At 41.4% G+C, this 27191-nt stretch overlaps 1 protein-coding gene across 4 annotated transcripts in view; it reads left to right on the top strand.

Annotated features, from left to right (window-relative positions):
• The window catches only part of SNX4 (sorting nexin 4), a 2225118-nt gene that overhangs the window by 260127 nt on the left and 1937800 nt on the right, over positions 1-27191 (top strand). For all 4 annotated transcript variants that reach the window (XM_044075014.1, XM_044075015.1, XM_044075016.1 and 1 more), the window contains exon 2: positions 4850-4983. In XM_044075014.1, coding sequence (XP_043930949.1) covers positions 4850-4983 — 134 coding nt within the window. The remainder of the gene's footprint in view (positions 1-4849; positions 4984-27191) is intronic.

The raw sequence follows: 27191 nt of genomic DNA, 5'->3' as shown, positions 1-27191 counted from the left end.
TCATCCAGGACAACTAATGGTAAAGACGGACAACACCATGGTTATGTGGTACGTAAACAAGCAGGGGGGTACACATTCCTACCCCCCTGCAGACTAGCCATGGCATTGTGGAACACGGCCTTGAGCTACCAAGAACAATTACAAGCTCAATTCCTGCCAGGAAAACTGAATATTCTGGCAGACGAACTAAGCAGAAATCTTGTGGACCCACACGAATGGAAACTGGAACCACGGTTTTTCAACATGTTGACATGCAAATGGGGGAGCCCAGACATAGATCTTTTTGTCTCACCCCAGAACTACCAGTTGGACAAATTTTGCAGAAGAACCCCTCTCAAAAAAACCTGGAAAGTGGATGCTTTGTCCTTCAGCTGGAAAGACCTATCAGTCTATGCCTTTCCCCCTCTGCCTCTGCTCTCCAATATTCTACTAAAAGTCAAACAGGGCAAACCAAAAATGATTTTGATTGCTCCAGACTGGCCTCGTCAGCACTGGTATCCACTCCTGCGCAGTGTGTCACAAATTTCTCCATGGCACCTGCCTCAGACATCTTCCTTGCTGTCACAGCAGGAGAACCAAATTCTGCACCCTCAGCTCCAAACTCTGAATCTTGCAGCTTGGCTAATCATTTAAATTCCCCCTTAGCATCCTTCAGCAAACCTGTGATGGATGTCATTTTGGAGGCAAGAAGACCTAGTACTAGAAAAATCTTATGCTGACAAATGGAAAAGATTCTGTGCCTGGAATCATTTTCAAGGGATGAGCACAGCAACGCACAGTTTACCTCAGATTTTGCAGTACTTAACTGAGATGCTTCACAAGGGCCTGTCTTTTTCTTCCATAAAAAAATCCATGCCTCTGCTATTTCAGCTCATTACAACACAGAACCCCCCCCTTCTCTCATCCTCTGCTAAAGCAGTATCTCAGAGGGGCCAAAAACTTGAGACCACCCAGGAGAGCTCCAACCCCTGCCTGGGACCTTAACTTTGTATTGGAGAAACTCACTCTACCTCCTTTTGAGCCAACTGCTGCTGCAGACTTAAAATTTCTTTCCTGGAAAACAGTCTTTCTTTTAACAATCACTTCAGCTAGAAGGATATCTGAATTACAGGCCCTTATGGCATTGGAGCCTTTCATCATCTTTCATGCGAACAGGGTGTCACTCAGGACCAATCCATCCTTCATGCCTAAGGTGGTATCCAGTGTGACTCTTAATCAGTCCATTCATTTGCCAACTTTCTTTCCCAAGCCACAGAATAAGGGAGAGCGGATTCTGCATTCATTGGATGTACACAGACAACTTAGATTCTACTTGGACAGCACTAAATCTCGAAGAAAATCTGAACAATTGCTGGTAGCATTTGCTGCAGGGGCAGAGGGGAAGGCTATTTCAAAGCAAACCATTTCTAAATGGATAAGCCATTGTATTAATTTCTGCTATAAGCACCATGGCAAACCTATCCCCCAGGGGATCAGATCTAATTTCACCAGGGCTGCATCTACTTCTACAGCCTTTCTCAGAGGTGTTCCTGCCAGGGATATTCTAGAAGCTGCTACCTGGAGTTCAGTTCATACTTTCACCAAGCATTATCACTTACCAATTTTCTCTAAATTCAGAGCTGGCTTTGCCACTGCTGTTTTGCAGGGCCTTATAGCTGGTCCTAATGCTATATAAATCCATCCTCCCGACCATAGCTTTGGGAATCTACCCAAATGTAATGACCAGCAGTGAAACACGAAGAACATAGTACAGTTGTGTACACTTACCATAAATGTAGATGTTCGAGTGTATTCACTGTTGCAGTCCTGGTTACCCTCCCTCCAGCCCCCTGTTTTTTCTCTTACTAAACCTCTACTTTCTTTTACTATGCTTAAAAGCCTTTTTGGTGTATTTGCTTTTGTTTGGAGGTATATTTTTGTGTTTTTAATTTCGCGTATATTATGCTCCCCATTTGGGGGGCACCTGACATCTGGGGCAAGAAAAACTGATGTAATGGCGTCGGCTGCATGTTTTATACCCCTGACGACCTGATGTCATGGAAGAAGGGACTGATGCAGGACCCAAGACTTTGTTAATCAGGCCGACTGAGGGCAACCTGCCAGCAGATTACCCAAATGTAATGACTGCAACAGTGAATACACTCTAACATCTCCATTTATGATAAGTCTACACAACTGTACTTTTAGGAAGGTTGCATTTACGTGCCTCAGCATATGTGGGTCTATATATCTGCTTTGAATTGTGGGTGATGGGTACAGTGTGTGTACTACTGACACCCTTATTGACATTGAGTACTTTCATGTGAGAGCTTTGCCTCCAGTGGCATTGTGTAAATACATCTCTTGCATACCATATCAGTTTGTTTGAGAGTTAACTAGTTGTCAGTAAACATGAGACTATTTCTACATTGCCTCAGGATGCCCATAGCCACCAAGTTGGTAACTGAGATAGTGGGGAAAGTTCATATGCATGATAGCATACCTCTTTTTGTTGATTAGATAGGTGGAGTAAGAATATAAAGCAATCTCAGGAGTATTTGGTTTGCAACTGTGGGGACAGTGGTTATCACGGCAAAGTAGTTGTCCTGTGTGCAACTAGGTATTGGAGAAATTTGAATCGTGCTTTTACAGGAAATGTGTTACTATAGGTGTCTGAGTTTGTACAGAGCATGGCCAAACACTTTAGGGGAATCTAATACGTAGACCCTGAAAATGTAAGGATGATGTATTTAGGCACATATTCTGAAGTTAGAAACAAATCAAGCAATACTTAATGAAAACAAAGAATTAGCTTGTCAGTATCATGAATGGGTACTGCTTGCCTATAACTAGTGCTGGTCGCACCACAGCTTTGCTGTGCTGGGGTACAATGCTCCTTTGTTTCTTCTCTCACCAGAAGCAAAACGTTAGCACCAGTCTCAAGATGAAAAGCTGGTCATAGCCTGTCTGGTGATCCACAGTATTGCCCCAGATGATGCAAGGGTCTGTTGGTTAGTTGTAGCCTTTTCCTGGTAGATGCCGTGAATAACAACCAGACCAATTAGGAACGTTAAGCAAACACTCACTGTCCAACCAGAAACGGTCAGAAATCGATACACTCTGCTCCTTCCCTTACGAGGAGCAGAATATAAGTACAAATTCCAAGCTGTCACCTATGAAGCAGTTGATATGCGTTCTGGTGATCAGTAGTCTCCAGGAAATAATGTCCCTGTGCTCCTTCTCTCACCAGGAGAAACAGAAGCACTAATCCCAAGATGACTACTGAGAGAGGCAGAATGTGGGCTCTCCTGTAACTGATGGGCTTACAATAGATGTTTAAAGGTAAGATGTTTTATCAATCGCGTCTTGCATTGAAGCCATTTCACTTTATTTTGTTGTAATATCCAGGTACCGTCAGTACTTCTATCTGTCATGCATTGTATAGCTCCCTGAACCCATTTTTCTTCCCCTGGAGGATAACGCTCTCTTTCCTTATTTATTTATGCACTTCTAAAGACTGATCTACTTTTAGTTGTCAGTTATTGTCTTTTGTCATACTTTAACCATTACCCACTTGACAGCTCTAACATGTTTGCAGGTGAGTACCATATTGGAAGTGTACTTGCAGGGCTGAATCCATGGATGGATGGGTGTCTCAAACAATAAGGGAACCTAATCTTCTCCCCTGCTTGGGAAGCTGTGAGAATTTGGGAATGGGTTATACTACTGCTCATTTTCTTGCACCAGTCCATGTCACTGGCAAGTCCAGTCGGGTGGTTGACAGGCTGACAAGATGCTTTCTCATGCTGCATGAGTAATTCATGAGCTGTTTTGTGATGTTGAAACATTTTTGCATGTGGTGAGAGTCCTGTTGTGGATTAATGCATGTCCCTCGCCAGCATCAAATGGAAAGCCATTTTCTTCATCTGCTCACTGAGATCTAAACCAGGGGGTAGAAGGGTCACATAGATAAACCCTTTTGTAAAAACAGCAAAGAAGACTAAGCCAAATTAGGATGGCTGGGTCTTTCTTGCACTTTTACTGAGTGGTTTGTCTGTGTGACCTTTTTTATCCATTGATTTGGATTCTGTTTAAGGTACTTTGTAGGCACCCTAATGTTTATGGATATCTGGCTTGATATTATGCTCTGTGTTTCTAAAGTATAGCCAAACAGTCCATTTGTGCTGTACTGACGAGGTCAAAAAAGGCTAAAACATGCATGGTTTGGCTTTATTGGCCAGAATATACCCTTAGACTTTAAAAATAAAAAAAAGTCATAGGTATTCAGAGCTGAGACACTGGTATGTCCTTAATGGGTCATTTGCATAAATTCCATGGGCCTCCACTACAAGAGGTATGGGGTATTACACACTGAAGCTCTAATCATCATCCTTGCCTTCTATGTAGCTACCTCAACTCTTAAGTTGGGTGTTGATATGGTACAGTATGGGATGGCAGTTTGGAGAAGTTTGAGGTGCTGAGAGGTACCTGTGTCCTTAGTTTTAGAGGTTACTATGGGAGGATCATGTTATGAAAGCTCTGTTGTTAGGGCACTTAACTTTCATATCAGTTTCTCGAGGCTACAGTTGTGGAAGTACCACTACTGCCTTCTTACTGAGAAGAGTTAAACTGCAACAAGTAAGCACTGGATAGTTGTAAAGATGCGCTTACTAACTGAGTGAAATTAGTATAGGAAAGAAATATAGAAAATTACAGATTAAACTATTATTTTCTGTACTACTTGAATTCTGATTTGATAATAAATTTTGCTTAAGTTTTTAGTGTTAGCTTTATTGTTTAAAGATCCAGATGCAGTATTCATTTTTTAAATTAATTAACAGTAATGATGCTGTTTTCTATTTTCCTCAAGATGACGGAGGAAAAAGAGGAGGAGGAATGCCTACTGAAAAAATTAGAAATCAGTGTCTCAGAAGCAGAAAAACGTTCAGGGAAGAATGCGATGAACATGCAAGAGATGTATACTGTATATCTCATAGAAACTCGGTAAGTGAATGATGATCTTTAAATAAGGAGTTTTTATTCTCTTTTTGCGTTGGTATTTTAAATGTACATCAGAAACACAGAATTGTAGCTAAGTATAATAGCCAGTTTGTGAGTATTAATTTGCCTTTTCATTATATTTCATGATGTGAAATGATCAGCTATTGTGCTGTTGCATCACCTTTAGTTGAGATCCCTGATATTAGGCCTTGGTCTGCATGAAATAATAGTAGGGGGTGTACAGATGCTAGGAGACACAGGGCATAAGGTTGACCATAGGAGTATTTGTCTTGTTAGTAAACCTTTTCTTTGTCACAGTGTTGTGCTGAGGTTAATGTCACATGAAAAATGAAACGTCTTGCTTCAAGATGCTGTTATAGTAGGAACAATAGGACTTGTATTGTTAGGCTGTAGGACGATCTAACAGCTTTTTCTTGTTTTATGGAGCACTTCTTTCATTCCCACCTTCTGATACCCATTTCTTCCTCCATATTCGTCAGAATAAAGGTGAACAGCATTGAGGTACATCAGCTATTCTCCATTTTTATGTTACTTCAGGCGCAGCATATTGAATTCACTGGCTGCAGTGGGATTTATGCAAATTGAATAAAAGATTAAGTAGTACTTTTTGTGACTACATTTCCAGAGTAAGAAACTGCTTTAATCTTCAGCTGCCAACAGCACTAATGTCTTAGGTGAAGGTTCATGATCATAATCAGCTGTTGCCATCTCTCTCAAGTTAGTGCCATTCTGCTATATTCTTCGACAGTCATGTCCTGAGTTTTGCAGGTCATCTCTCATGCAATCCATCCATGTTTTTACTGGACATCTTCAGTTCCTCTTGTCTTGTCTTTCCTAATTCTTGTTCACCAAATCATCCTCTGCTTTCCTGCAGATATACCCAAACCACCATAATCTATTCCCTTTGAAGTTCTCTGCAAATAGACCTACTTGGGTTTCAGCTCTGATGTTATATATATTTTTTTTTTGTCTGTCCCACAGTGTGCTTCCTACCACCCATCTGAGGCACTTCATCTTCATTTCCTCTAGCTTCCTCAACTGCTCTCCCTTACTGTCCTGGTTTCTGTACCATCCAGAAGTACTGATCTTACCACCGTTTTCTACAACTTGTTAGCGTCTTTGACATTCTTCTGTCACACACAACCCTGATACTTTGCCTATTAGCTGCAGCCTAATACTAGCAGTGACCTCCTCATTCAGACTTCCCTTCTCCTCAACCAACCCTCCTAGATACATGAAGCTGTAAACCTGTTCCTCTGTTTTCCCTTTTAGCTCACTATTCAGCTTGTTCTGATTTCCCCTATTTGCTGACATAACTGTCTTGTCTGTACTCCGTTTCATCTCATGTGCCTTCAGTTTTGTATTCCATTCCCCTGTCGTTTGCTGAAGTTCCTCTTCAGAGTCTGCTTGTAATGCCACATAATCTGCAAACAGCAGCTTTGTTGATCTGTCTCCTTGCTAATGTAGTCCATAACCAGTTCCACTTGGAGCCCCTCTGAGAGTCCCAACTCCATTCATACTTCTGTCATTGTGCCCCTATACATAGCCTGCACTAATTCTACCACTGTTTCCAGGACTTTGAATCATCTTTCAAGGTTTAATCACTTCAACATTCGGCAGCAGTTAAGTATGTTAGATGTATTGTGTTGTGTTGTGTTAGTGCAGTCATAACAGTGACTTGTGCCAATGCAAAGCAGTAAAACTGTCCTGTTGATTTGTACTGCATCCTTCAGGCTTCCAGTTTCAGGTTTGGGCTGATGCCTTGTTTCCTCATTCATGATCAGTGACTTTTTTAAATATTTCATTATCACTCAACAAATGCCATACATTGTGAACAAGTGACTCACTTGTACTTATTTACAGCTGGTGTAAAGCGTAATGTGGTCTCAGATATTTGAATCCTTCTGTTCACTCTCCGTTTTAGTACACAGTCCAAAATTGTTTTGCATTGACTGGGAGAGAAATTTCCCAAGCCTTTTGCATGCATTTAGCAAAGCATAGTGTGACCACATTATAGGGAGCTTTCTTTAGGAACTTGAAGATTTTGGTAAGGAGGGAGGATGTTCTGTTATCTAGTGAATGAGTATTGTATTGCTTTGTATCACATCACCCAATATGTACACATGTTGTTTCTTATAGCAGTCTTTAATGTCAGTGCTGAAACTTGGCAAAAAGAATATGCTGACATCAGATTATTTTCTTTAAACAAGAAACATCTTTATTTAATTATCACCTATTACATAGGCAATCACCCATTTATATAAATGAAAGTAAACCGTACTGACATATTTTCATTTGCAAACATTTTGCATTGCATATATTCTATACAGTAATTGTCAGTCAAGCATTGCATAGCTCATTCAATTTATGCCTTCCCTTAAACCATATTCCTTCTCAAAAACATTATTCTGCATGTATTGTTCCCACAATTCCAATTTTTTGTATGTAATTTGCTCCTACCCTTTTCTAGGGATCCCACTTCCAGTACTTTTATCTCTCTTATTACAGTATTCACTACTTCAAATACAATTGGTTAAGACTTTGATTTCCATTTTCTAGTCATTGCTTTTTTTTGACAGCCACCAGAATTAAGCTCAGCAAGGTCTTACTATGTCTAGGCAATTCCGGTTCTGTATCACAGTGCAAAAAATCATTTCCTTAGTTACAGCATTTTGCTCACAAAGAGTTGTCTACAGGAACTTTTTAAAGTCTGCCAGCTCATTACACTCCCAAAAAATGTTCCCAATTACCTCTTTCTTCCCTATCAAACCTCCAATCTCTGCAATATACCTGAGGAAAAATATTTGGAGTGGGATTGGGGTATATAAATAACTATGCAAATACTTGTCAAGCAAATATCCTAAATTTTCTGGACTTTGTTAAATGTATGGGAACAATGCATTTACCCTCCCATTGTTTCTTTGTAAATTGCTTATCCAGTCTCTCTTCCCAGTACTTTCAAACCTCCTCTGATTTGATTCCTTTAGTTATCATGCAATATTTTATATGCCTTACTAATTATCCATCAGTAGCTTCTGTTCTAGATTCTACTAAAAACTGCTGGCTTTCACTTAGGATCCCGCATTCCTTTCTTTTTGCCTATACTCTGATACCAGTCCTTGATAGAGAAGGCAATCTGTAGCCTGCAGTTCAAATGAAGTCTTGGCCTCTCCCCATTTGGTTACCTTTACCTTTCCCTCACTAATTATTTGCTCCCAGTACCCTGGTTCCTTTGCCAGTTTTCTCCTGTAAATTCCATCCCTCTCTTGCCTATTCTCTGTACCCCTAATTGCACTCATCCCTATTGGCAAAATCTCCTTTCTCCATTATCATGTTGGCATAGTTCTCAGAATATTTTCTGCTACTTTATGACTGTCATATTCTGTGTGGTTACTGTAATTCTCCCTAAGGGTCTGCATCCAAAATCCCAGCTTTCTGCTTGTGCTATGTATAGAAGCCTTAACTGTGTAGCTCTGAAATACCCCTTAAAGTCTTGTAATCTCAAACCACCTTGTTCTATTGGAAGGATCAACTTATCCCACTTGACTCTTGCCCTCTTCCCCTCCCAGATAAAATCCTTTACTCTCTGTTAATTGCTATCCACAACTTCTCGTCTGGTTAATAAAATATGCCTGACTTGTATATAAAACTGAAGGGACTAAAACATTTTCACTGCTTGTATCTTAATATGTATATTCATAAAACATAGCTTCCAGTTTCTCAGTTTTTATATTATATTTTGTTTAGTCTCTTCCCACATATCGTTAGCTGCCGTAACAGAATCTTTTTTTAATCCATCCTCCTAAGTACTTAATTTTATCATGGCCCAATAAATACTGGTATTGCTGAACCAATGTGTATGTGGGTACATAGTTTAGAGCTATGTTTTATCTTTATTAAATTTGTGTCCCCAAAAGACTTGAAACTCTCTCAGAATGTTTCACAAAACTGAAATGTCCTTTTTTGGTTTTATGAGGTACAAAATAATATCTGAAAATAAAGCCAGCTTTTCTCGGTTACCATACCAGTTACATTGTTGAATTTCTGAGTCTCTTATTTTCTTTCCCAGTGGTTTTAAATATAATGCAAATAAAGGGGAAAGAGGATACCTCTTCCTGGTTCCTTGTTTCAAACAGAACTTATCAGAGAAGAACCCTCTCACTTTAATGTTCACCTCTGATCCTGCATATATTGTCCCAATTAACCTTATTTTATCATGGAATGCAAATGTTCCATTGCCCTACTTATGAAATTCCAGCTTGCTCTGTCAAATGCTTTGTCTGTATCGAGACCTGCCAACTACTGTGGTATTTTCTTACAATCTGCTTCTTGTGGGTCATTATTGTTCTATTAATATTATCAAATATTTGCTTCCCCACTACAAAACCACATTGATCCATATCTATAAATTTTGGCATAACCTTTGCCATTCTTAGCCATTATAGACATGAGCACTTTATAATCATGGTTTAGAATCAAAATGGGCCTATATGAAACTGGATCTGATGGGTCTTTACCATCTTTAGGTATAACGCCATACGTCTTTCTTCCAGAATTTTGATATTTCTCCTTTTAAAATACTGCTCAACAAAACCATCTAGATCTTTATCTCTTTCTTTCCTCCTAGCTTGCAAGCTTCCATAGGAATACCAGCAATTCCTACAGACTTTCCTATAGACTGGTTATACATCACCATTTTTATTTCATCTCCGCCTATCCTAATTATTAGTAATTGAGCCTCATCTGCCTCTAACCTTGGCATATTTAATTCTTCCATAAACATTTGCAGTTGTACTTTTTCTTGATTTCTACATTTATCTTCTTTCTACAGATTTTCATAAAATTTCCGACATATTTCTAATACCTTTACAGGATCTGTGGTGATCTTCCTTACATGCTCTCTATGCTTGGTAACAACCCTTTGTACATTCTGTTGCCTGTGCTCTGGGTTTATCAAAAACAGTTGGTTAACATCAGTCTTTCCAAACTCATGCATATTATCAAGGTAGTCTCTTATTTTGTATTTAGAACTCTACATTTGCACCTCTTCTTGTTCTGTGAGATTACTCCTATTTCTGTAATACAGTTCCTCTAAATAGTTCTTGTTACTCCTTAATCATATATTTTTCTTTTACATCTACCATATTTTTAAACTCCACTTTCATTTTATCTCACTCCCTAGCCACATTTTCTGAAGAAATGTCCATCTTCCCTAATAACTGCCCAAAAATTTCCACTTATGTTGATATCAGGTAATGAGCTGGTTGATGGTTGCAGACTTCTATTTAACACTTCAGCAGCACCTAGTCTATACCTTACGGTTTTGTGGTTAACAGAAGTGAGTGCTACAGAGAACATTGTTCATGCAAGTGGGACTGGATCTTTGTTGAGAAAATCTGAGGCAGTAATCTAGAAGAACAAAAAAGTATGTGCATTGGAAATACTGCATGCTTGTACTCAGTAAATTGAGAGGGAAAGTACCAAGGAAGAAAGCAAGAAGTATTCGTGTGCAACGTTTTACTGTCAGTAGATTGAGCAGATTTCCCAATTATGTGGAAAAACATAAAAGAAAACTGCTGATTAGTTTAGTAGAAATTCTTTTGTACTTTGTTCATTTTTATGACACTATCTTGACTATTACTACTTACCTTGATGGGGAGAAACTGAGATTTTTTGTGTCGTGACTTTGTCAAAATATCTTGTACAATTGTCGAAAGTTAGCGAGATTGTCACTGTAAATGAAATGTTAAAAACAGAACCAGCTAATACTGCTTTGCAAAAGATTATCACATTTTCCCATCAAATGCCCTCTGTTGCCCATTTAAGGCACCATCTCTTGAGTTTGCATGCACTTCTTGTGCGTGATTAGTACTATGTTTTTTGAAAGGTTTATCAAAGCCAAGGCTACATGTGGCTGCAGAGGGCATTCACTGTTACTTGGCCTTGCCTTAATTAAATTTCCTTCTTAATACCTATTCTCTTTTAAAAATCCTCATTTATGTTAATTAACCCATTGAAAAGTCTAAAATAGCTAATTCTGCTACTCTCCCTTCTTCAGCACCTACCTCAGTAACCATGCATATTATGTAGCAGGGTAATTTTATACTTGATTGGAATAAGCTTAAGTTTGTGCCATAGAGAGATGGACCCGGAAAAACTTTTGCTTTATGGGCCTAGGTGCTGGAGAAGGTGGGGGTTTTTGCTCAGCTGTCCTGTGGAGTTTCATGCCTGGTTGTGGTCACCTGATGAAGGCTGGAAGTGTAGCTGAGGCAGACAAAACAAAGTAAGTGATAGAGCTGACATATTGTCTGTCTGCAGCAGGCACTGGACACCTTAGCATTTTGTACAGAGACTGTAGTGACCTCATTACATGTCTTGCACAGGGAGTTAGGGCTAAGGGTGAGCCAGAGTGGAAGAATAATTCATTACTGTCAGACTTGTACTGTGCTGAGATCCTGTTTACCTTGTTGGAGACTGAGAAGGGACACTAGCATAGGGTATATGGTAGAAAGTATGGCAGCAAAAACAGAAGGGGAAAAGTAGACCTGATAAGGAGAGAGCATACTTTTTGTGACCTATAGGACTTGCCTTCATGTGGTAGGACTGTTCAGCAGAAAAAACTTTCTTGGGGTGCTAACGTGTCTGCCCCATTTACACTGTGCACATTGCAATCATCTCCGTCCACTTCCGTCTTGACATATAAATGCATCATTCAGGAGGGAAATGGCCCTGGGTTGTTTTGACACTTTTGAGTAAATTTGTAAACTGGTACCTTTGTGTTCTCCTTTTGCTGCTTTATTGATGCAAGGTTTTTCATTTGTAACCCCTTTTTGGGTAATTCCTGTCATAGTTTCCTTAGTGTTGAGCCTTGGGCAGCTACTGGACACAAGACTTCTTGTCAGATCTTTTCTGAATGTGCATACGGTAGGTCTGATGTTCATCTTTGAATCACTGGCTACAGCAGCCTAAGTTGTATGGGTTATATCCTACCAAGGACATGACATAACTAGCCAGTATCCAAAGCTTTGTAGCACCTTCCACATTTCCTAAGCTTTGAAGTGCTGAAGCAGCCATCATTCCACCAGAACCAGTCACTCTCCCAGGTATGCTTGCCCCCTAGTTTTGATTGCTACATGCATTAGGACCTCAGCGAGTAGCCTGCTAAAGACGAAGTCAAGGATAGCCTGTTTACTACCCTGCTGTGGGCATGTAACATCTAGGTGTTTTGGTGTAGTATTTGTATAAGTCATGCCCACAACATCAGGGACAAATTCTGAAGCTCTGTACATTACCTACTGTTGTATAACTTGTCATTCATTAAAAACTGCATTACCCAATTTTAAATTGCCCAATATAACATCTCTCTTCATAGGCAGCATTTAATCTACACCTCTCACATATTTAGATATTTTATCTCCCTTTACTTTTATTAACAGTATTTCATATAACCACATTAGGTAAACCTGTTGTCTCCAACACCCACACATTTTTTTCAACATCAGGTAATTTAAGTAACATTTTTGGTATTAATTTCACTTCATATTTTCTTTAACAGTTCCGCTATAAGCAGTAGATTTTGTCATACCACCACCAATCATACTTCCCTTTATTTTTCTATTTTTTTATGTACTAAACTATTGTTGCTACCAGCGTCCTATTTAGTAAGTGTATAATTTTATTCATTAATTCCCTGTTTGATCTAATTTACTTTGTAAAGTGGAAATGGTAACAGTTATACAGAGCTACCTCCTTTTGGCCCAGTTCACTGATTTTCTGTCCCACAACATTCTGAACAAGTAGAACTTACTCTGTTCACCCTCGCTCCACACCAGCTCACTCTGCTTCCCAACTTACCCCAGTTCTCATCCATCCCATTTACTCTATATTTAACCCCCCCCCATCTCCACCTACCGCAAAGCAGAATCAATGTACAGTGTATCCTTTTTTAATTAACTATTTGCAGTTCTGCCATATTTAATTCAGTACTCCTGCCACTGTCCAGTTCACTCTTCCATCCTATATATCATAGCATACTCCCCACCCCTTTTATCTTGTATATCATAACATGCTCTCCACCATCTTAATTACCAACACCTCATCACCATATCATTTCCATTACAACACATCATCCCTCTTTTTCCACCCCCTCCTCTTTCACTAAATTTGTACACATATCATACTACAACTAACCACCATGTTACCAACCTCCATGCTGACTCTCTCACTTCTCTTGCTACTCGCCCAGTTAACATCTTTACTTTCACACTTCCACACAACCCACCATTATCATCCTAGCTGTACTATCCAACATGTTCCAGCATACCCCAACACTAAGTTCATCCAAGATAACATCCACTTTATACTCTGTCAATACCACACACTTTCTCATGTACAACCTACACTTATACAACCCCAAAATGCATAGTCTAAATTAAAAACAAAAATTAAATGATTAGCCTAAAGACATTATATCTCTACCAAATTAAAACTCAGAAGAAACATCCATTCAAACCTTGTACAAACTACATCCCCACAAACCTTTAACAGTACAACACCCATAAACCCCACCCCTCCAGTACAACGTAACACTATTTGTTGTCCTGTTAACATTACACATATAAACATTAAAAGTATCCACAGCAAAATGCCACAGTTCTATGCCTGACTTACTCTACATGCTGTGAAACCTGACTGAAAAAAAACAAACGAAGGATGTTATTCGTGTTTCACTGTTGCAGTCCTGACTTGTGGGATTTCCCGTCGTGGAAGCCCTTGGCCATCTCGACTAACAGAGTAAGAATTTTCCCTCCTCCTGCGACTGGCCAATGCCTTAACCTGATGCCAGTATGCTAGTGTATATGTAGAGCCCACCAACGTCATGATCTCAGTTCGTTCTTGCTGTTGGAGCCCAAAGCCGACATCCAGTACGTGCGTTGGTCAGTCTGCACCAGAGAGAAAAACTTCAGAAAGCTAAGTACCCCTTGGAGAACACTTTTTTTGCTAACTAATGTCAGAGAAATAAAGTATCAGAACTGTTTACTGGAACTCAAAGACGCCTTCTGACAAAATAATCCAAGTAATCAAAATCAGAAACCAGAAGGAGTCACCACGAAAAAAGAGCCTCCGTTGGAAATAATATTATAAAATATTTAATAAGGTAAAAAACAATAAATAAGCGCTTTCGCATAGCAAAGCTATGCTTCTTCAGATAATCAAACTTCAAGTACAATTGACGCTTATTTATATGCAATAAAAACATTTTGGCGGGAACATTAAAACAATCAATCAATTAAACAGGTATCCAGGGTTACAAATGAAGTACTTGCGGGAGTTCAAATACCAAAACTCCTAAAAGCGCAAAATATTCTTGCTTTTAAAAAGATAAACCATCTACAAGCATGTGTTAGAAAAACAGTTTGTCAGACAGTTATGGTGCACATAATGTGTAGCGGATAATGCATAATTACATACTGATTTGACCATTCTTAACAGCATTATTGAAATAGCAGTCAAGCTTCCTTCACATCCATTGCATAAAGTGTTGCAAAACCGACATATCTGGTATGCATTTCTGACAGCATCCAGCAGGGGTCTACTCCTGGCGGTACAATAAGCAACAAACCATTCGCTATGGTGTTGCTTGAATAATGCCTAAACCATATGGGAACCATGAAATACAATAATAAAACATCTTGCTAAATCAATTATATGTAATAAGGGCAGTGTTGAAATCATCATAAATAAAATAGCTAAACTAAATTAACTAACCAAACTACAAATGCATAAACTACTCAATCAGTTGTAAAATGGGCATGTACGTAAACATAAGTTTGGAACCACCGTTCCTAACATCTAACAGTATTTCTTCAAACCCTCTGCCAAACGAATATAGGCATGAATATAAAAAATGTGTAATAACCATAATTAAGGAGTTCCCATGCCTAATACCATGTATATTATTCTAAGAAAGATGAGAAGAGGGAAAAATAAGACAAAAAAACCATCTGGGAAGCATCACAACAGATCTAGTATACTTGCAGGAAAAGAAATATTCTTATTCACAATAGCGTCTCCGTTGTGGGAACTGATGGCTGCTCTCTCAGTATATCATGTTCCTTGTCTATTACAGCATAACGTATAATAAAGCCTCTCTTTAAAGAGGCATCCATCCTTAAGGCATAAAGCCTAATGGAGTATCTATGAGAAGCATATAAACTAATACAAATCATTACTCAAAATGAAAAAACAAAAAGTCCAAAAGCAAGAAGACCAATAAAAAATATATGGAACCCGTACAAATATAAGCAACCAAGCATGTATGGAAATACACATAGACAAGGGTAAAATCTGGTACCACTAAAACAGATTCTCTTGAAGAATAAGCAACCTAACACTGTAAGCTACATCAGTGTAAGTACAATAGTGATGATAATGTTAAGCGTAGTAGTGCCTAACATATAGGGTTATTCACAAACAGTTTCTAAAAACTCAGTTACCCCATTATAAAGGTCTACTATTCAAGATGGGTTTTATGGACAAGAACTGATTTATCCCGGGGTCAGTTTGTGCTTTCAATAAGAGTATCCATTTTAGCTCCAAACATGCTAAGTTGTTAACAACATCTCCTCCTCTAGAATTATCCCTCATCACTTGTAGCACCTTAAATGTGAAGTAATGAGAATTATGTTCAATGATATGTTTTGCAAGTGCATTTTGGTCATTTCCCTTCCTGATGTCATAGAGATGGTTGTATAGTCTGTCCCTAAGTCTCCTTTTAGTAAGTCCCACGTAGAACGCAGGACAGCATTCACATGTGGCCAGATATACCAAATTTGTGCTATTACAATCATAGAAGTGGATTGGATGGAACACATATATACCATGGGGATGTTCAAAAGTTTGTTCCGTGGAAATGTGGGGACACATATGACATTTCCCACAGGGAAATGTTCCTCTTTTGTTTGGTGTCATAACATTACTAGCAAGATTGTACTTATCTATACATAGTATCTGTTTGAGGTTACTACAATTCCTGTAGCTGAAGGTCGGATGATTGCCAACTATCCGTATAGTATCTGGATCCATATTTAAAATGTTCCAATTTTTCTTAATCAAATTCTGAATATTAGAAACATCACTCGTATATTTCAGTAAAAAAGATATGGTACCTGAATTGTCGTGTTTCCTATTATTATTGTATGATAATCGATGTAAATTTTGTTTAGGAATATGCATGTTAGAGGATATACCTAATACCTTCTGTTTACAGTCTCTTAACAGGTTGTTGTTGTAACCTCTGTCCCTTAAGAGTCGCTCTAAAAGGGCTACCTCTTTCAAACGATCAGTTTCATTAGTACATATCCTGGATATTCTATTCAGCTGACTTGTGACAATACCTGAGAAGGTGTGCCTAGGGTGCATGCTTTCAAATCTAAGGAGAGAATTCTTCCAGGTAGGTTTCCTGTAGAGTGATGTGCTGATGTCACTGCCTGTATTAAGCTTTAAAGTTAGATCTAAAAAATTGACCTCTGAGCTCGAAGTTTCTACAGTAAACTTAAGGAAGGAGCTCGTAGATTCTACATCTCTAACAAACTTGATACATTCACTATGGCTGCCTTCCCAGACAAAGAGTACATCATCTACAAACCTCTTGTAGAGTTTGACATTACTGAACTGGGTGTGTTTAAATAGATGGTTACTTTCCCATTCAAAAACTACCAAGTTTGCATAACTATTGGCGCAGGGGGTGCCCATGGCAACCCCCCACTTTTGTAAATAGATGTTATCTTTAAACAAAAAGATGTTATTGTTAAGTACTATTTCAAGTAAATAATTAATCAGTGTCTGTCTGTTGTTGGTGTATTGAGACCTGCTATGTAGCAACTCACTGACGGCTTGCTGACCTAGCTCATTAGGTATACTTGTAAATAGATTAACAACATCCATAGTTACCAGCAGGTAATTAGATGCATCTTTGTCAAGTCTGAAATCTCTCAGGAACTCAATCAGCTGATAGGAATCCGATAGTATGTTCGGAATAGCATTCACAATCGGTCTCAACATGCATTCCAAAAAGGAAGAAATGGTATATGTGCACCATCGCTCACTTGCCACTATTGGCCTCATGGGCACAGGGGTAACATTTTTGTGAATCTTGGGCAAACCTTTTATGACCGGTAACGTGGGATATTCAATCATAAAGTATTCATATGTTTCACAGCTGATTTGCCCACAAAGTAGTAAGTCATATAAATCTGCTTGTATTCTTTTTACTATATTGTCAACAAAGGTCTTAGATACTAAAGAATAAGTGTTAGTGTCTGCTAACATACATGTCATGGTGGTATCATATTCAACAGTATTGAGTAAAACCACCGCCCTGCCCTTATCTGCAGGTTTGATAGTTATAGCAGGATCACTTTTCAGTTGTTTAAGTGATCTCTGTTCTAATTCTGTCAAATTAAAGAATTTACATTTTTTCTGATTATTTGCAAAATATTCATAGATATCCCTCTCACATAGTTTGCAAAAACATTCCACATCATGTGGGATGGGTGGCATGTAATTACTTTTGCGTTTAAAGAACTGTCTAACAGCATCTGTTTGTATGGCAGAATTATCTTTAAAAAACAGCTTTAAAGCTAAATTGCGGCAGAATAGTCTAAGATCTATTAAAGTCTCATTCAAGCTGCTGAGTTGGGAGGGTATGAAATTTAAACCTTTGTTAAGAAGTGTAACCGCAGATTCTGACAAAGGGGTGTCAGAAAGATTACAGACTAAGTCATTCAATTCCTTTGTTTCCTCGTCTGACCGTATTTTTCTTCTGACCCCTTCCTCTTGCGGGGCCCCCTGCTGTTGGAGCGGCCTCTCCATGCCGTCTGTTGTTTGACGGGAAACTGTAAAAAATGGGTAGATGTACTGGCAGTGTCTTTGGGTCTGGCTCCAGAAACCATATGAATCTTATCAGCTTGTTGGTTAGGAAGAGGAGTGTTGCTGACAGAATTTCCTCCCAAAGGACTGCTGTTCTGAGCTGATATGGGTGGAGTGTCATTGGACTGAGAGTTCTCATTGGAAACAAAATGTATAGCATTGACTTCTGCTGTTGTGGAATGAACAGTAGTAGTCTGTAAAGATACCCCGCTATCTGTCATAGCTGAAGAACGGGTAGCTCTGGGCCAGACAAATATCTGACCATTAGCAAAATCATTGGAGTCTCTGATTAGTTTCCTCTGTTTCACTTGCCTGAGTCTTTCACTAAACAAGTGCACCTGTGAACGGATATTGTCTAGCCTCTGTTGAAAGTAGGCTGTATTATAGGAATCATTAAAATGACGCTGCTGTAAGTCAACCTTGTTTCTAAGCTCCGTCTCCAACGGAGCAAAATAGTCCAGTAACAGTTTGATATAGTTAAAACCTAGACCTATATTTAGGTCTTGCCATTTTCGTAATAATATTGGGTGGCTGTCCCCATATGTCGGCATGCAAAACACTCGCATGCCGCGAGGTATAACTTTAAAGTGGAGGCATGCCTCAAGGTGTAAGCGCTGCCAGGCATACCTCTGCAGTTTAAACAGATCATCTTGAAAAGTTCTACTTAAAGCATTAAACTCAGTTAATACCTCACCGTTGTTAATGGCATTTGCCGGAGCGGACTTTAATGTCAGAGAAAGTTAACAGTTGTCTCTGTTGTGGTAAACCAATCCTAACCAGAGACTTCCTTCTGTGTTACCTGTTTGGGTTCAGATCATGACGTCCCTAATTGTCATTTCTGTGCCAAATTCAGTTCTACAGCTATTTGGCATAGGGCAGATATTTTAGCCAAGTTCGTTAGCAAGTACTCAGGTTCTCTACATGATAGGCATCTGTTAGTCGTCTCGACGTCAGTCTTCCTAAACACACATGGCGCAAACTCGGGCCTTCTGAAGACATCCTTTTGGCATCTGCTAGCCCTCCAAGGGTGGTTATTGTGGATGTCAGTGAGGCGCTTTCACAGCCCCTTCCCATGAACGAGGTGGTGGAGAAGGCCTCTATCGAGACCCATTTGGAGTCCAATATGCTGTCGGGCCCCTCGACATCAGCACAAGTCTTGGGTTTACATTTGTCATTCGGTTACAGGAGCGCTTTGCAGGCAACATCTTCTGGTGACCAGAGCACTACCACTACAGTTCCGAGGTATACAGGCATCTGTGCTTCAGATGTCTCCAGGCCTAAACAAAGGACTGCTTGCAGGAAGCTATCTTCTTTTCATTCCCGGCGTACCAGCTCCCAGTCTCTGGCATATCAGCAGGATTTGATTAGATTGGCAGGTGGCTTATTTCCCTGGTTAAGGGCAGACATCCTCCCCCTGAACCCCCATCAGGAAAAAGGAAAATAGATCAAATCTCAGAGGTTCTTACTGATCCTTTGAGTCAGTGGAGGACTCTGACCAAGAGGATCCAGTTTTTGAAGAGGATCCCTCTTTGGCATCATTTGAGGAGTCTGATGCAGAGGAAACTTTGCCTTCTGCCTCCCTTTCTGAGGATCTTGTCTTAGGGAAACTTTACACTCCCTGGAGAGTAATTTTCATTGGGAAGAGCAGGACTATCCACAATCTAAGAAAAGAGTCAGGGAATTTCTCAACCTCTTAAACCCCTTGCTGATGTTCATCGTGCATACAGCTACAGTAATCACAGATGGGTTTTCTGCCGTCAGGCGGTCCCTCGGTCGGCCGAATTCCAAAGTCCTAGTCCGGCATCGGTTGTCGTCGCTTTCTCTTCTGACGTCAGTGAGGCCAGAGTATACAAGACACAGCTGACGCCATTTTCTTCAGTCTTTTTTGCCGCGAGGTGCCCGAAGCAGAAGCAGTTCGCAAGTGCCGGTCGGCCAGCTCCTGAATTACGAATATTTTGGAAACCGAAGTCTTCATTAAAGCTAAGTACCCGTTGAAACTTTTCTTGCCTCAGACCGATGTCAGAAAAAGTTAATAATTGTATTTCTTGTGGGAAGCAAATACCGCATAAGGATTTCCATTCCCTTTGCATACCTTGTTTGGGCCCAGACCACGACGTCTCGGGCTGTCGCTTTTGCGCTACCTTCAATAAACGCAATATTAAGCGTCGGGCGGAGTTCGCCCTGCACTACTTTGGTAAAGCTTTTGATTATAAAATGTCGTCGGACACTCCGACTACCGTTTTGTCCAAAAAACGCAAGGAAAAGGACTGACACGCGAGGCCCGCGGTCCCCGCCGACACCACGCCAAAACAGGCTACACGTGGTCCGGTTCTCAGCGAGACGCCTTTGCAGTCCCTGACTACCGACGACACTCCTTTGGCGGTGTCCTCTGTACCCGAGACCGCTGGGTCCTCGGCCCTTTCCCAGACTACAACCGAAGCCTCTGCTAATGTTGAGCCTACTAATGTGGACAGGTCCACCTCCACCCATGGTGTATTTAGGCCCTCATCTTCTTTTTCAATTAAGGCCTTTACTAAATCCAAAGCAGCCAGGCATCCCACGAGGCCTGTTGCACAGGGCCCATCTCCAGGTCCCACGCCTAAAAAAACAGATGCTTAAAATGGCTGAGGATTTAATTACTCTTATCAGAGGTTCTCAACCCCCTCCAGACAAGAGACCCAGAGTGGAGGAAGATTCTCCCTCTTCTGATCAGGGGATCCATTTTATCAGAACATTCTGATGCAGAGGAACACTCTTACTCTCCTTTTGAGGATTCGGATGCAGAACAGTCCATTCCGTCTGTATCCCCTCCTGAGGATTTTTCCTTTGGGGAAACCTTACACACCTTGAGGGAACACTTCCATTGGGAAGGCCAAGACTTTTCAGATTCCAAGAAAAGACTTAGGGAATTTCTTTTGTTACCTCAACACAGACCTCTGGCTATACCCCCTGTTTTGGACATACTGGATGATGTCTATTCGGAGGCTTGTCTTAACCCGGATTCTCTGCCTCCTGCACCAGTCAAACCTGATAGGTATTACAGAGTACCCAGCTCTCACCAATTTCTCTTCAAAAGCCATAATGCTGACCCTGAAACCATTTCACAAGGCCCCAAGGGATTGAAGGCCTCCACTGCCAAGAATCCACTTCCTGCAGAAAGGGAATCAAGATCTTTAGAAAGGTGGGGAAAAAAGATATATACCTCGGCCACCCTAGCCATAAGGGCTTTAAATTGTCAGTTTCATATGCTTAAATATCAACAGTTCCTGTTATCACAATTAAGGAACAAAATGTCTCAACCTGAACAACCAGATTTAAAGGAGTTACAGGATATGATGCATAGTGCAGAGCAAGTGGGTAAACACACCTTACAATGTGGTTATGATGCCCTAGAGGCCTCAAGTAGAGCGGCGGCTACAGGATCAGTCATTCGCAGACATGCCTGGCTTAGGGAACAAAATTTACCTGATCATGTGAAAGCTAAACTTCTAGATGCTCCTTTACAAAAGGATGTGCTGTTTGGTACTAATGCTGAGGAGATACTACGGAAAATGGAAGAAAAAGCCAAATCTATGCAAACTGTCAAAGCTTTCTTACAGGTCCAACCACCACGTTTTAGCAGAAGTTGGCCTTCAAAAAACTGGTCCTTTCCAGCCACTGACAAGCCCCAAAGAGGTAGATACAGACGCACAAGGGGCAGAGGGCAATCACAAGGATCATATAGAGGCCGACAATGGCAAACTCCAGCACCAAGAGGTGGCGAAGACAGTGCACAACAGTACAGGAAGCAAACCCAATGACTCCCTCATTTCCATGCCAAGCATGTCTCAGCTGGCAGCACCTTTGGGAGGGAAACTAGCATTATTTGCAAGCAACTGGCATATTGTCACAACAGACAAATGGATCCTGGACATTATAAACAGAGGCTACAAATTTCAATTTCACACTCTTCCAAAAATGAGAGGCATGCCAAACCTGCCACAAAATCAAAGGGCAGAGGCACAACTGCAAATTTCAAAGCTCATAAACATGAGAGCTATTCAAGAGGTACCTACTCACCAACAAGGTCAAGGTTTTTATTCAACACTTTTTCTGGTACCAAGGAAAGGAACCGACTGGAGACCCATTTTGGACTTATCCATCCTAAACACATTTCTACTCGTACCAAAATTCAAGATGCTCACATTACAGCAGCTTCTTCCCATGCTGGGCAAGGAGTTTTGGCTGGTAACATTGGACCTCAAGGAGGCATACCTGCATGTCCCAATCGGACAAAGCTGCAGAAGATACCTCAGATTTCTTGCAGGTTCAATCCACTATCAATTCTCTGCATTGCCCTTGGGCTTATCTACTGCGCCCAGAGTATTCACAAAGTGCCTGGCATCAGTGATTGCCTACTGCAGACTTCAAGGGATACACATTTACCCTTATCTGGACGACTACCTGATCCAAGCGGACAGCAAGACCATACTTCTGGAACATCTGGCATATGTGACATGGTTGCTGCTTTCTCTGGGATATACAATCAACAAAGAGAAATCAAGGCTAACACCATCTCAGAAAATAACTTTCCTGGGTGCCAACTTGGACACAAACACCAAGATGGCCTACCTTACGCCAGAAAAACAGGGGCAACTATCTCAGTACTTCAAAATACTAGCAAAAAGTACCAGGCTTACTGCAAGGAAAATCCTGCAGGCTCTGGGATTCATGGCATCTTGCATTCTTTTAATCCCATGTGCAAAGCTGCATATGAGGAAACTTCAATGGTACCTAAAAAACCTATGGTCTCAACACAGTCACAGTTTGGAAACAATAATACCAATAATTCCATGTTTGCAAAAGGAATTTCTATGGTGGGCCCAAGCATGTCAAGCAAACACAGGCCTCCCATTCTGCAAGCCTCAAGCAAAGCAAGTCATAACCACAGACGCCTCAGACTACGCCTGGGGGGCGCACATGTCGGACAGGTGCATTCAGGGCAAATGGTCCCAAAAAGAAAAGCACCTTCACATCAATCAAAAAGAAATGCTAGCAGTAATAAATGCAATTACAGCTTTCAAGGACTTCCTGCATCCAGGACAATTACTGATAAGAACAGACAACACCACGGTAATGTGGTACATAAACAAACATGGAGGAACACATTCATACCCCTTGTGCAGACTAGCCATGACTCTTTGGAACTTGGCTCTGGAAAGACAAATCGAACTTCAAGCACAGTACTTGCCAGGATTGGAAAACACACTGGCAGACAATCTAAGCAGAAATATGACAGATCCACACGAATGGAAGTTGCATCCTCAGGTGTTTGCAGAAATAATCCAAGCATGGGGGAGGCCAGACATAGATCTTTTTGCCTCCCACAGGAATCCTCAATTGGAAAAGTTTTGTTCGATGACCTTTCTCCCAAAGGCCTGGAGAGTGGACGCCCTTTCATTCAGTTGGACAGCATGGACAGTTTACGCATTCCCACCTCTGCCTCTTCTGCCCAAGGTGCTTTTGAAAGCAAGAACAGACAAACCGAAGATTATACTGATTGCTCCAGATTGGCCAAGGCAACACTGGTACCCACTCCTGAGGAGCCTAACACATACTCCTCCCTGGTCCCTGCCTCTAATGCCTCTTCTGCTGACTCAGCACAGCTACAAAACTCTTCACAGTCAGCTGAAAAAACTTATATCTCGCTGCATGGAAAATTCCTTAACACCACAACAGACCCTACTCTCCAAGGAGGTGCAGGATGTCATTTTGGAGGCCAGAAGGCCATCTACTAGAAAAGCTTACTCCGCAAAATGGAAGCGGTTTTGCTCTTGGAATGAAAAAAAGAGGCCAGGACCCTAGAAAACTGAACTTGCCTCAGGTATTACAGTATCTAGCGGAGCTGCTGAACAGTGGACTTTCATTTTCTTCCATAAAAATCCATGCCTCAGCCATTTCTGCAGAATTCAACACGGATCCTCCTTTATTTTCTCACCCACTCTTACGGCAGTTCCTCAGAGGGGCTAAGAATATAAGACCACCAAGGAAGCAACCAATACCAGCCTGGGATCTTAATTACATACTAGAAAAATTAACATTGCCTCCTTTTGAACCAGCTGCCTCAACAGATTTGCAATATTTGTCCTGGAAAACAGCCTTCCTTCTGGCCATCACTTCAGCTCGTAGGGTTTCTGAACTACAGGCCCTCATGGCGGTGCAGCCCTTTCTCATTTTCCATCAGGACAGGGTTTCCCTTCGTACCAACCCATCATTTATGCCTAAAGTGGTATCCAGGGTAGCTTTAAATCAAGCCATACACCTACCTACCTTTTTACCCCAATCCTCAAAACAAAGGGGAAAGGCTGCTACACTCTTTAGACATCCATAGGCAGCTGCGTTATTATTTGGACAGAACAAAGTCCTTCAGGAAATCAGAACAACTCTTTGTGTCCTATGCTGTAGGGGCTCAAGGGAAGCCAGTTACAAAACAGACTATTTCAAAGTTAATAGGCCACTGCATACGGTTTTGTTACTCCTATCATGGGAAATCTGTTCCTACAGGTATCAGATCACACTCCACCAGGGCCACAGCTACCTCTACAGCCTTCCTCAGAGGAGTTCCTACCAAAGATATTTTGGAGGCAGCCACTTGGAGTTCTGTACATACCTTCACAAATCACTACCACCTGCCTTTATATTCCAGAACAAGAGCAGGCTTTGCCACTGCTGTTTTGCAGGGCATTCTGGCTCAACCCAGTTCCGCCTAGTACCTACCACCCTGTGCATAGCTTTGGGACTCTACCCATCTGTGATTACTGCAGCTGTATGCACGATGAACATAGTACAGTTTTGTACCTACCATAATTGTAGATGTTCGAGTGCTAATACAGCTGCAGTACAGGTTTCCCTCCTTCCCCACTTGGTAAAGGCATGGGGCCTAACAACCTCTTCATACTACCTGACTGGGTTATCCTGCTATGTTTTATTTGCTTGCTACCACTGATTTTGGATTATATTGCATTGCTTGTATATGTATATAAGCATTATTTAGGTATTGCCTTCCTTCTGGGGGCACCTGACATCTGGGGCAAGAAAGACTGAAGAACATGGCGTCGGCTGTGTTTTATATACTCTGGCCTCACTGACGTCAGAAGAGAAAGCGACGACAACCGACGCCGGACCAAGACTTTGGAATTCGGCCGACCGAGGGACCGCCTGACGGCAGAAAACCCATCTGTGATTACTGCAGCTGTATTAGCACTCGAACATCTACATTTATGGTAGGTACAAAACTGTACTTTCCTCCAGTTTTGGAGGTGGTTGATGATGTTTTCCAGGAATCCTCATTGATGCCAGATTCCCTTCCTCCTGCACCCAAGTCATAGGATCATTGGAGGTTACTAGGCTGTTGGCCCTGAGGCTTTTATAAGCCTAGCCAAGAGTTTAGCCCATGTTTAGAAAAAAAATCTGACAGATTCTACAGGGTTATGGATTCGCATAAGCGCCTTTTTAAAAACCCTTCGGCTGACCCACAGGTTGTCATTCCTGGACCTAAATATGCCACAGCCAGCACATTTAGTAACTTACTACCCACTGATAAAGAAGGCAGAGCCCTTGATAGACTGGCAGAAGTGTATACCTTTTTGCCAAGTCTATCTATGAGGGCATTAAACTGCCAGTTCCACATAATGAAATATCAAGAAAGTGTACGGGAACAGAAGAGACAAAAGCTTTTGACCATTGAAAATAAGAGCTTATCTAAAGAATTACTGGGTATTTGCAGCTCTACTTCATAAATAAGCCAAGCATTCCTCACACTTTGGATTTGATGCTTTGGAAGATGTCAGAAGAGCCGCAGTCACTGGATATGTCATTCGGAGGCACCCATGGTTAAGGGAACAAGCCCATCCAGAGCATGTTAAATCCAATCTTATGGATGCTCCCTTGGATAAGTAGATGTTTATCGTGTCATACTGCTGCAGTCATTACACTTGGGTTATCCTGTCGTCAGGCGGTCCCGCAGTCGGCCAGAGTTCCAAAGTCTTGGTCCGGCGTCGGTTCATGTCGCCTCCTCCCTGACGTCAGTGCAATGGGGGTATATAAGATGCAACCAACGCCATTTTCTTCAGTCTTTCTTGCCGCGCGGTGCCCGAAGCAAAAGCAGTTCGCAAGTGCCGGTCGGCCGTCTCCTGAGATTTTCATTCCAAATCCAGAACCGAAGTCTTCTACAAAGCTAAGTGCCCCGTTGGGGAAACTTTTTCTTGCCTCAGACCGATATCAGTAAAACTGTATTTCTTGTGGGAAGCAAATACCTCATAAGGATTTCCATTTCTATTGTATCCCATGCCTAGGCCCTGACCACGACATTACTGGTTGTCGGTTTTGTGCTAGGTTTAACAAGCGCACTATTAAACGTCGGTTTGATTTTGCCCGACATTATTTTGGTAGAAAATTCAATTATACCATGCCGTCGCAACTTCCGACGACCGGGATACACAAAAAGCGCAAAGGCAAGGATAGGCATCCGAGGCCCAAAACTGATGACGAAGCCTCTTCTAGGCCAGTCACCGGTTCTCCGGTTTTCAGCGAGACGCCTTTGCAGCCCCTGACGACCGCTTCTGTAGAACCACAAGCCGCCTCTGACTCCCACGTGGAGATGGCTGGGCCTTCGGACGCACAAGCTCTTCAGCCTACCGAGACTAACCTTTCAGAGGGATCCGGAGTAGCTGAGCAACCCACAGCTACAGAGGGGTGTCTTCAGACCTACTCAGTTAAGCATTAAACCCTCAGCTAAGTCTAAGCCTCCTTTAAAGTCAAAGAAACAAATACAGCATTCTCCAGGACAGGCCTCCATGCCTAAGAAACAAATGCTCAAAATGGCTGAAGACCTAATTACTCTGATCAGGGGGTCCCATCCCCCTCCTGATAAAAGGCCTAGACAGGATGCAGACTATGACTCATCCGACCAGGTGTCCATCTCTTCTGATTCATCCTCAGACCTAGGATACTCTTTACCCCCTTATGAGGATTCTGATGCTGAGGAATCAATTCCATCAGCATCACCGCCTGAGGACTACTCCTTTGGGGAAACCCTACATACCATGAGGGAGCATTTCCACTGTGAAGGCCAGGATTACTCAGAATCCAAGAAAAGGCTCAGAGACTTCCTTTTATTACCTCAACACGGACCCCTTGCTGTTCCGCCAGTGTTGGATATTGTGGATGATGTGTATACTGAATCCAGCTTAAATCCTGATTCCTTCCCTCCAGCCCCTGTT

The sequence above is a fragment of the Protopterus annectens genome, chromosome 6.part0 (assembly GCF_019279795.1).
Source record: "Protopterus annectens isolate FY-2018-M chromosome 6.part0, PAN1.0, whole genome shotgun sequence".
NCBI classification, from domain to species: Eukaryota; Metazoa; Chordata; order Ceratodontiformes; family Protopteridae; genus Protopterus; species Protopterus annectens.
Note: the sequence above shows the minus strand (reverse complement) of the source record. Positions and strands in the feature narration are given on the sequence as shown.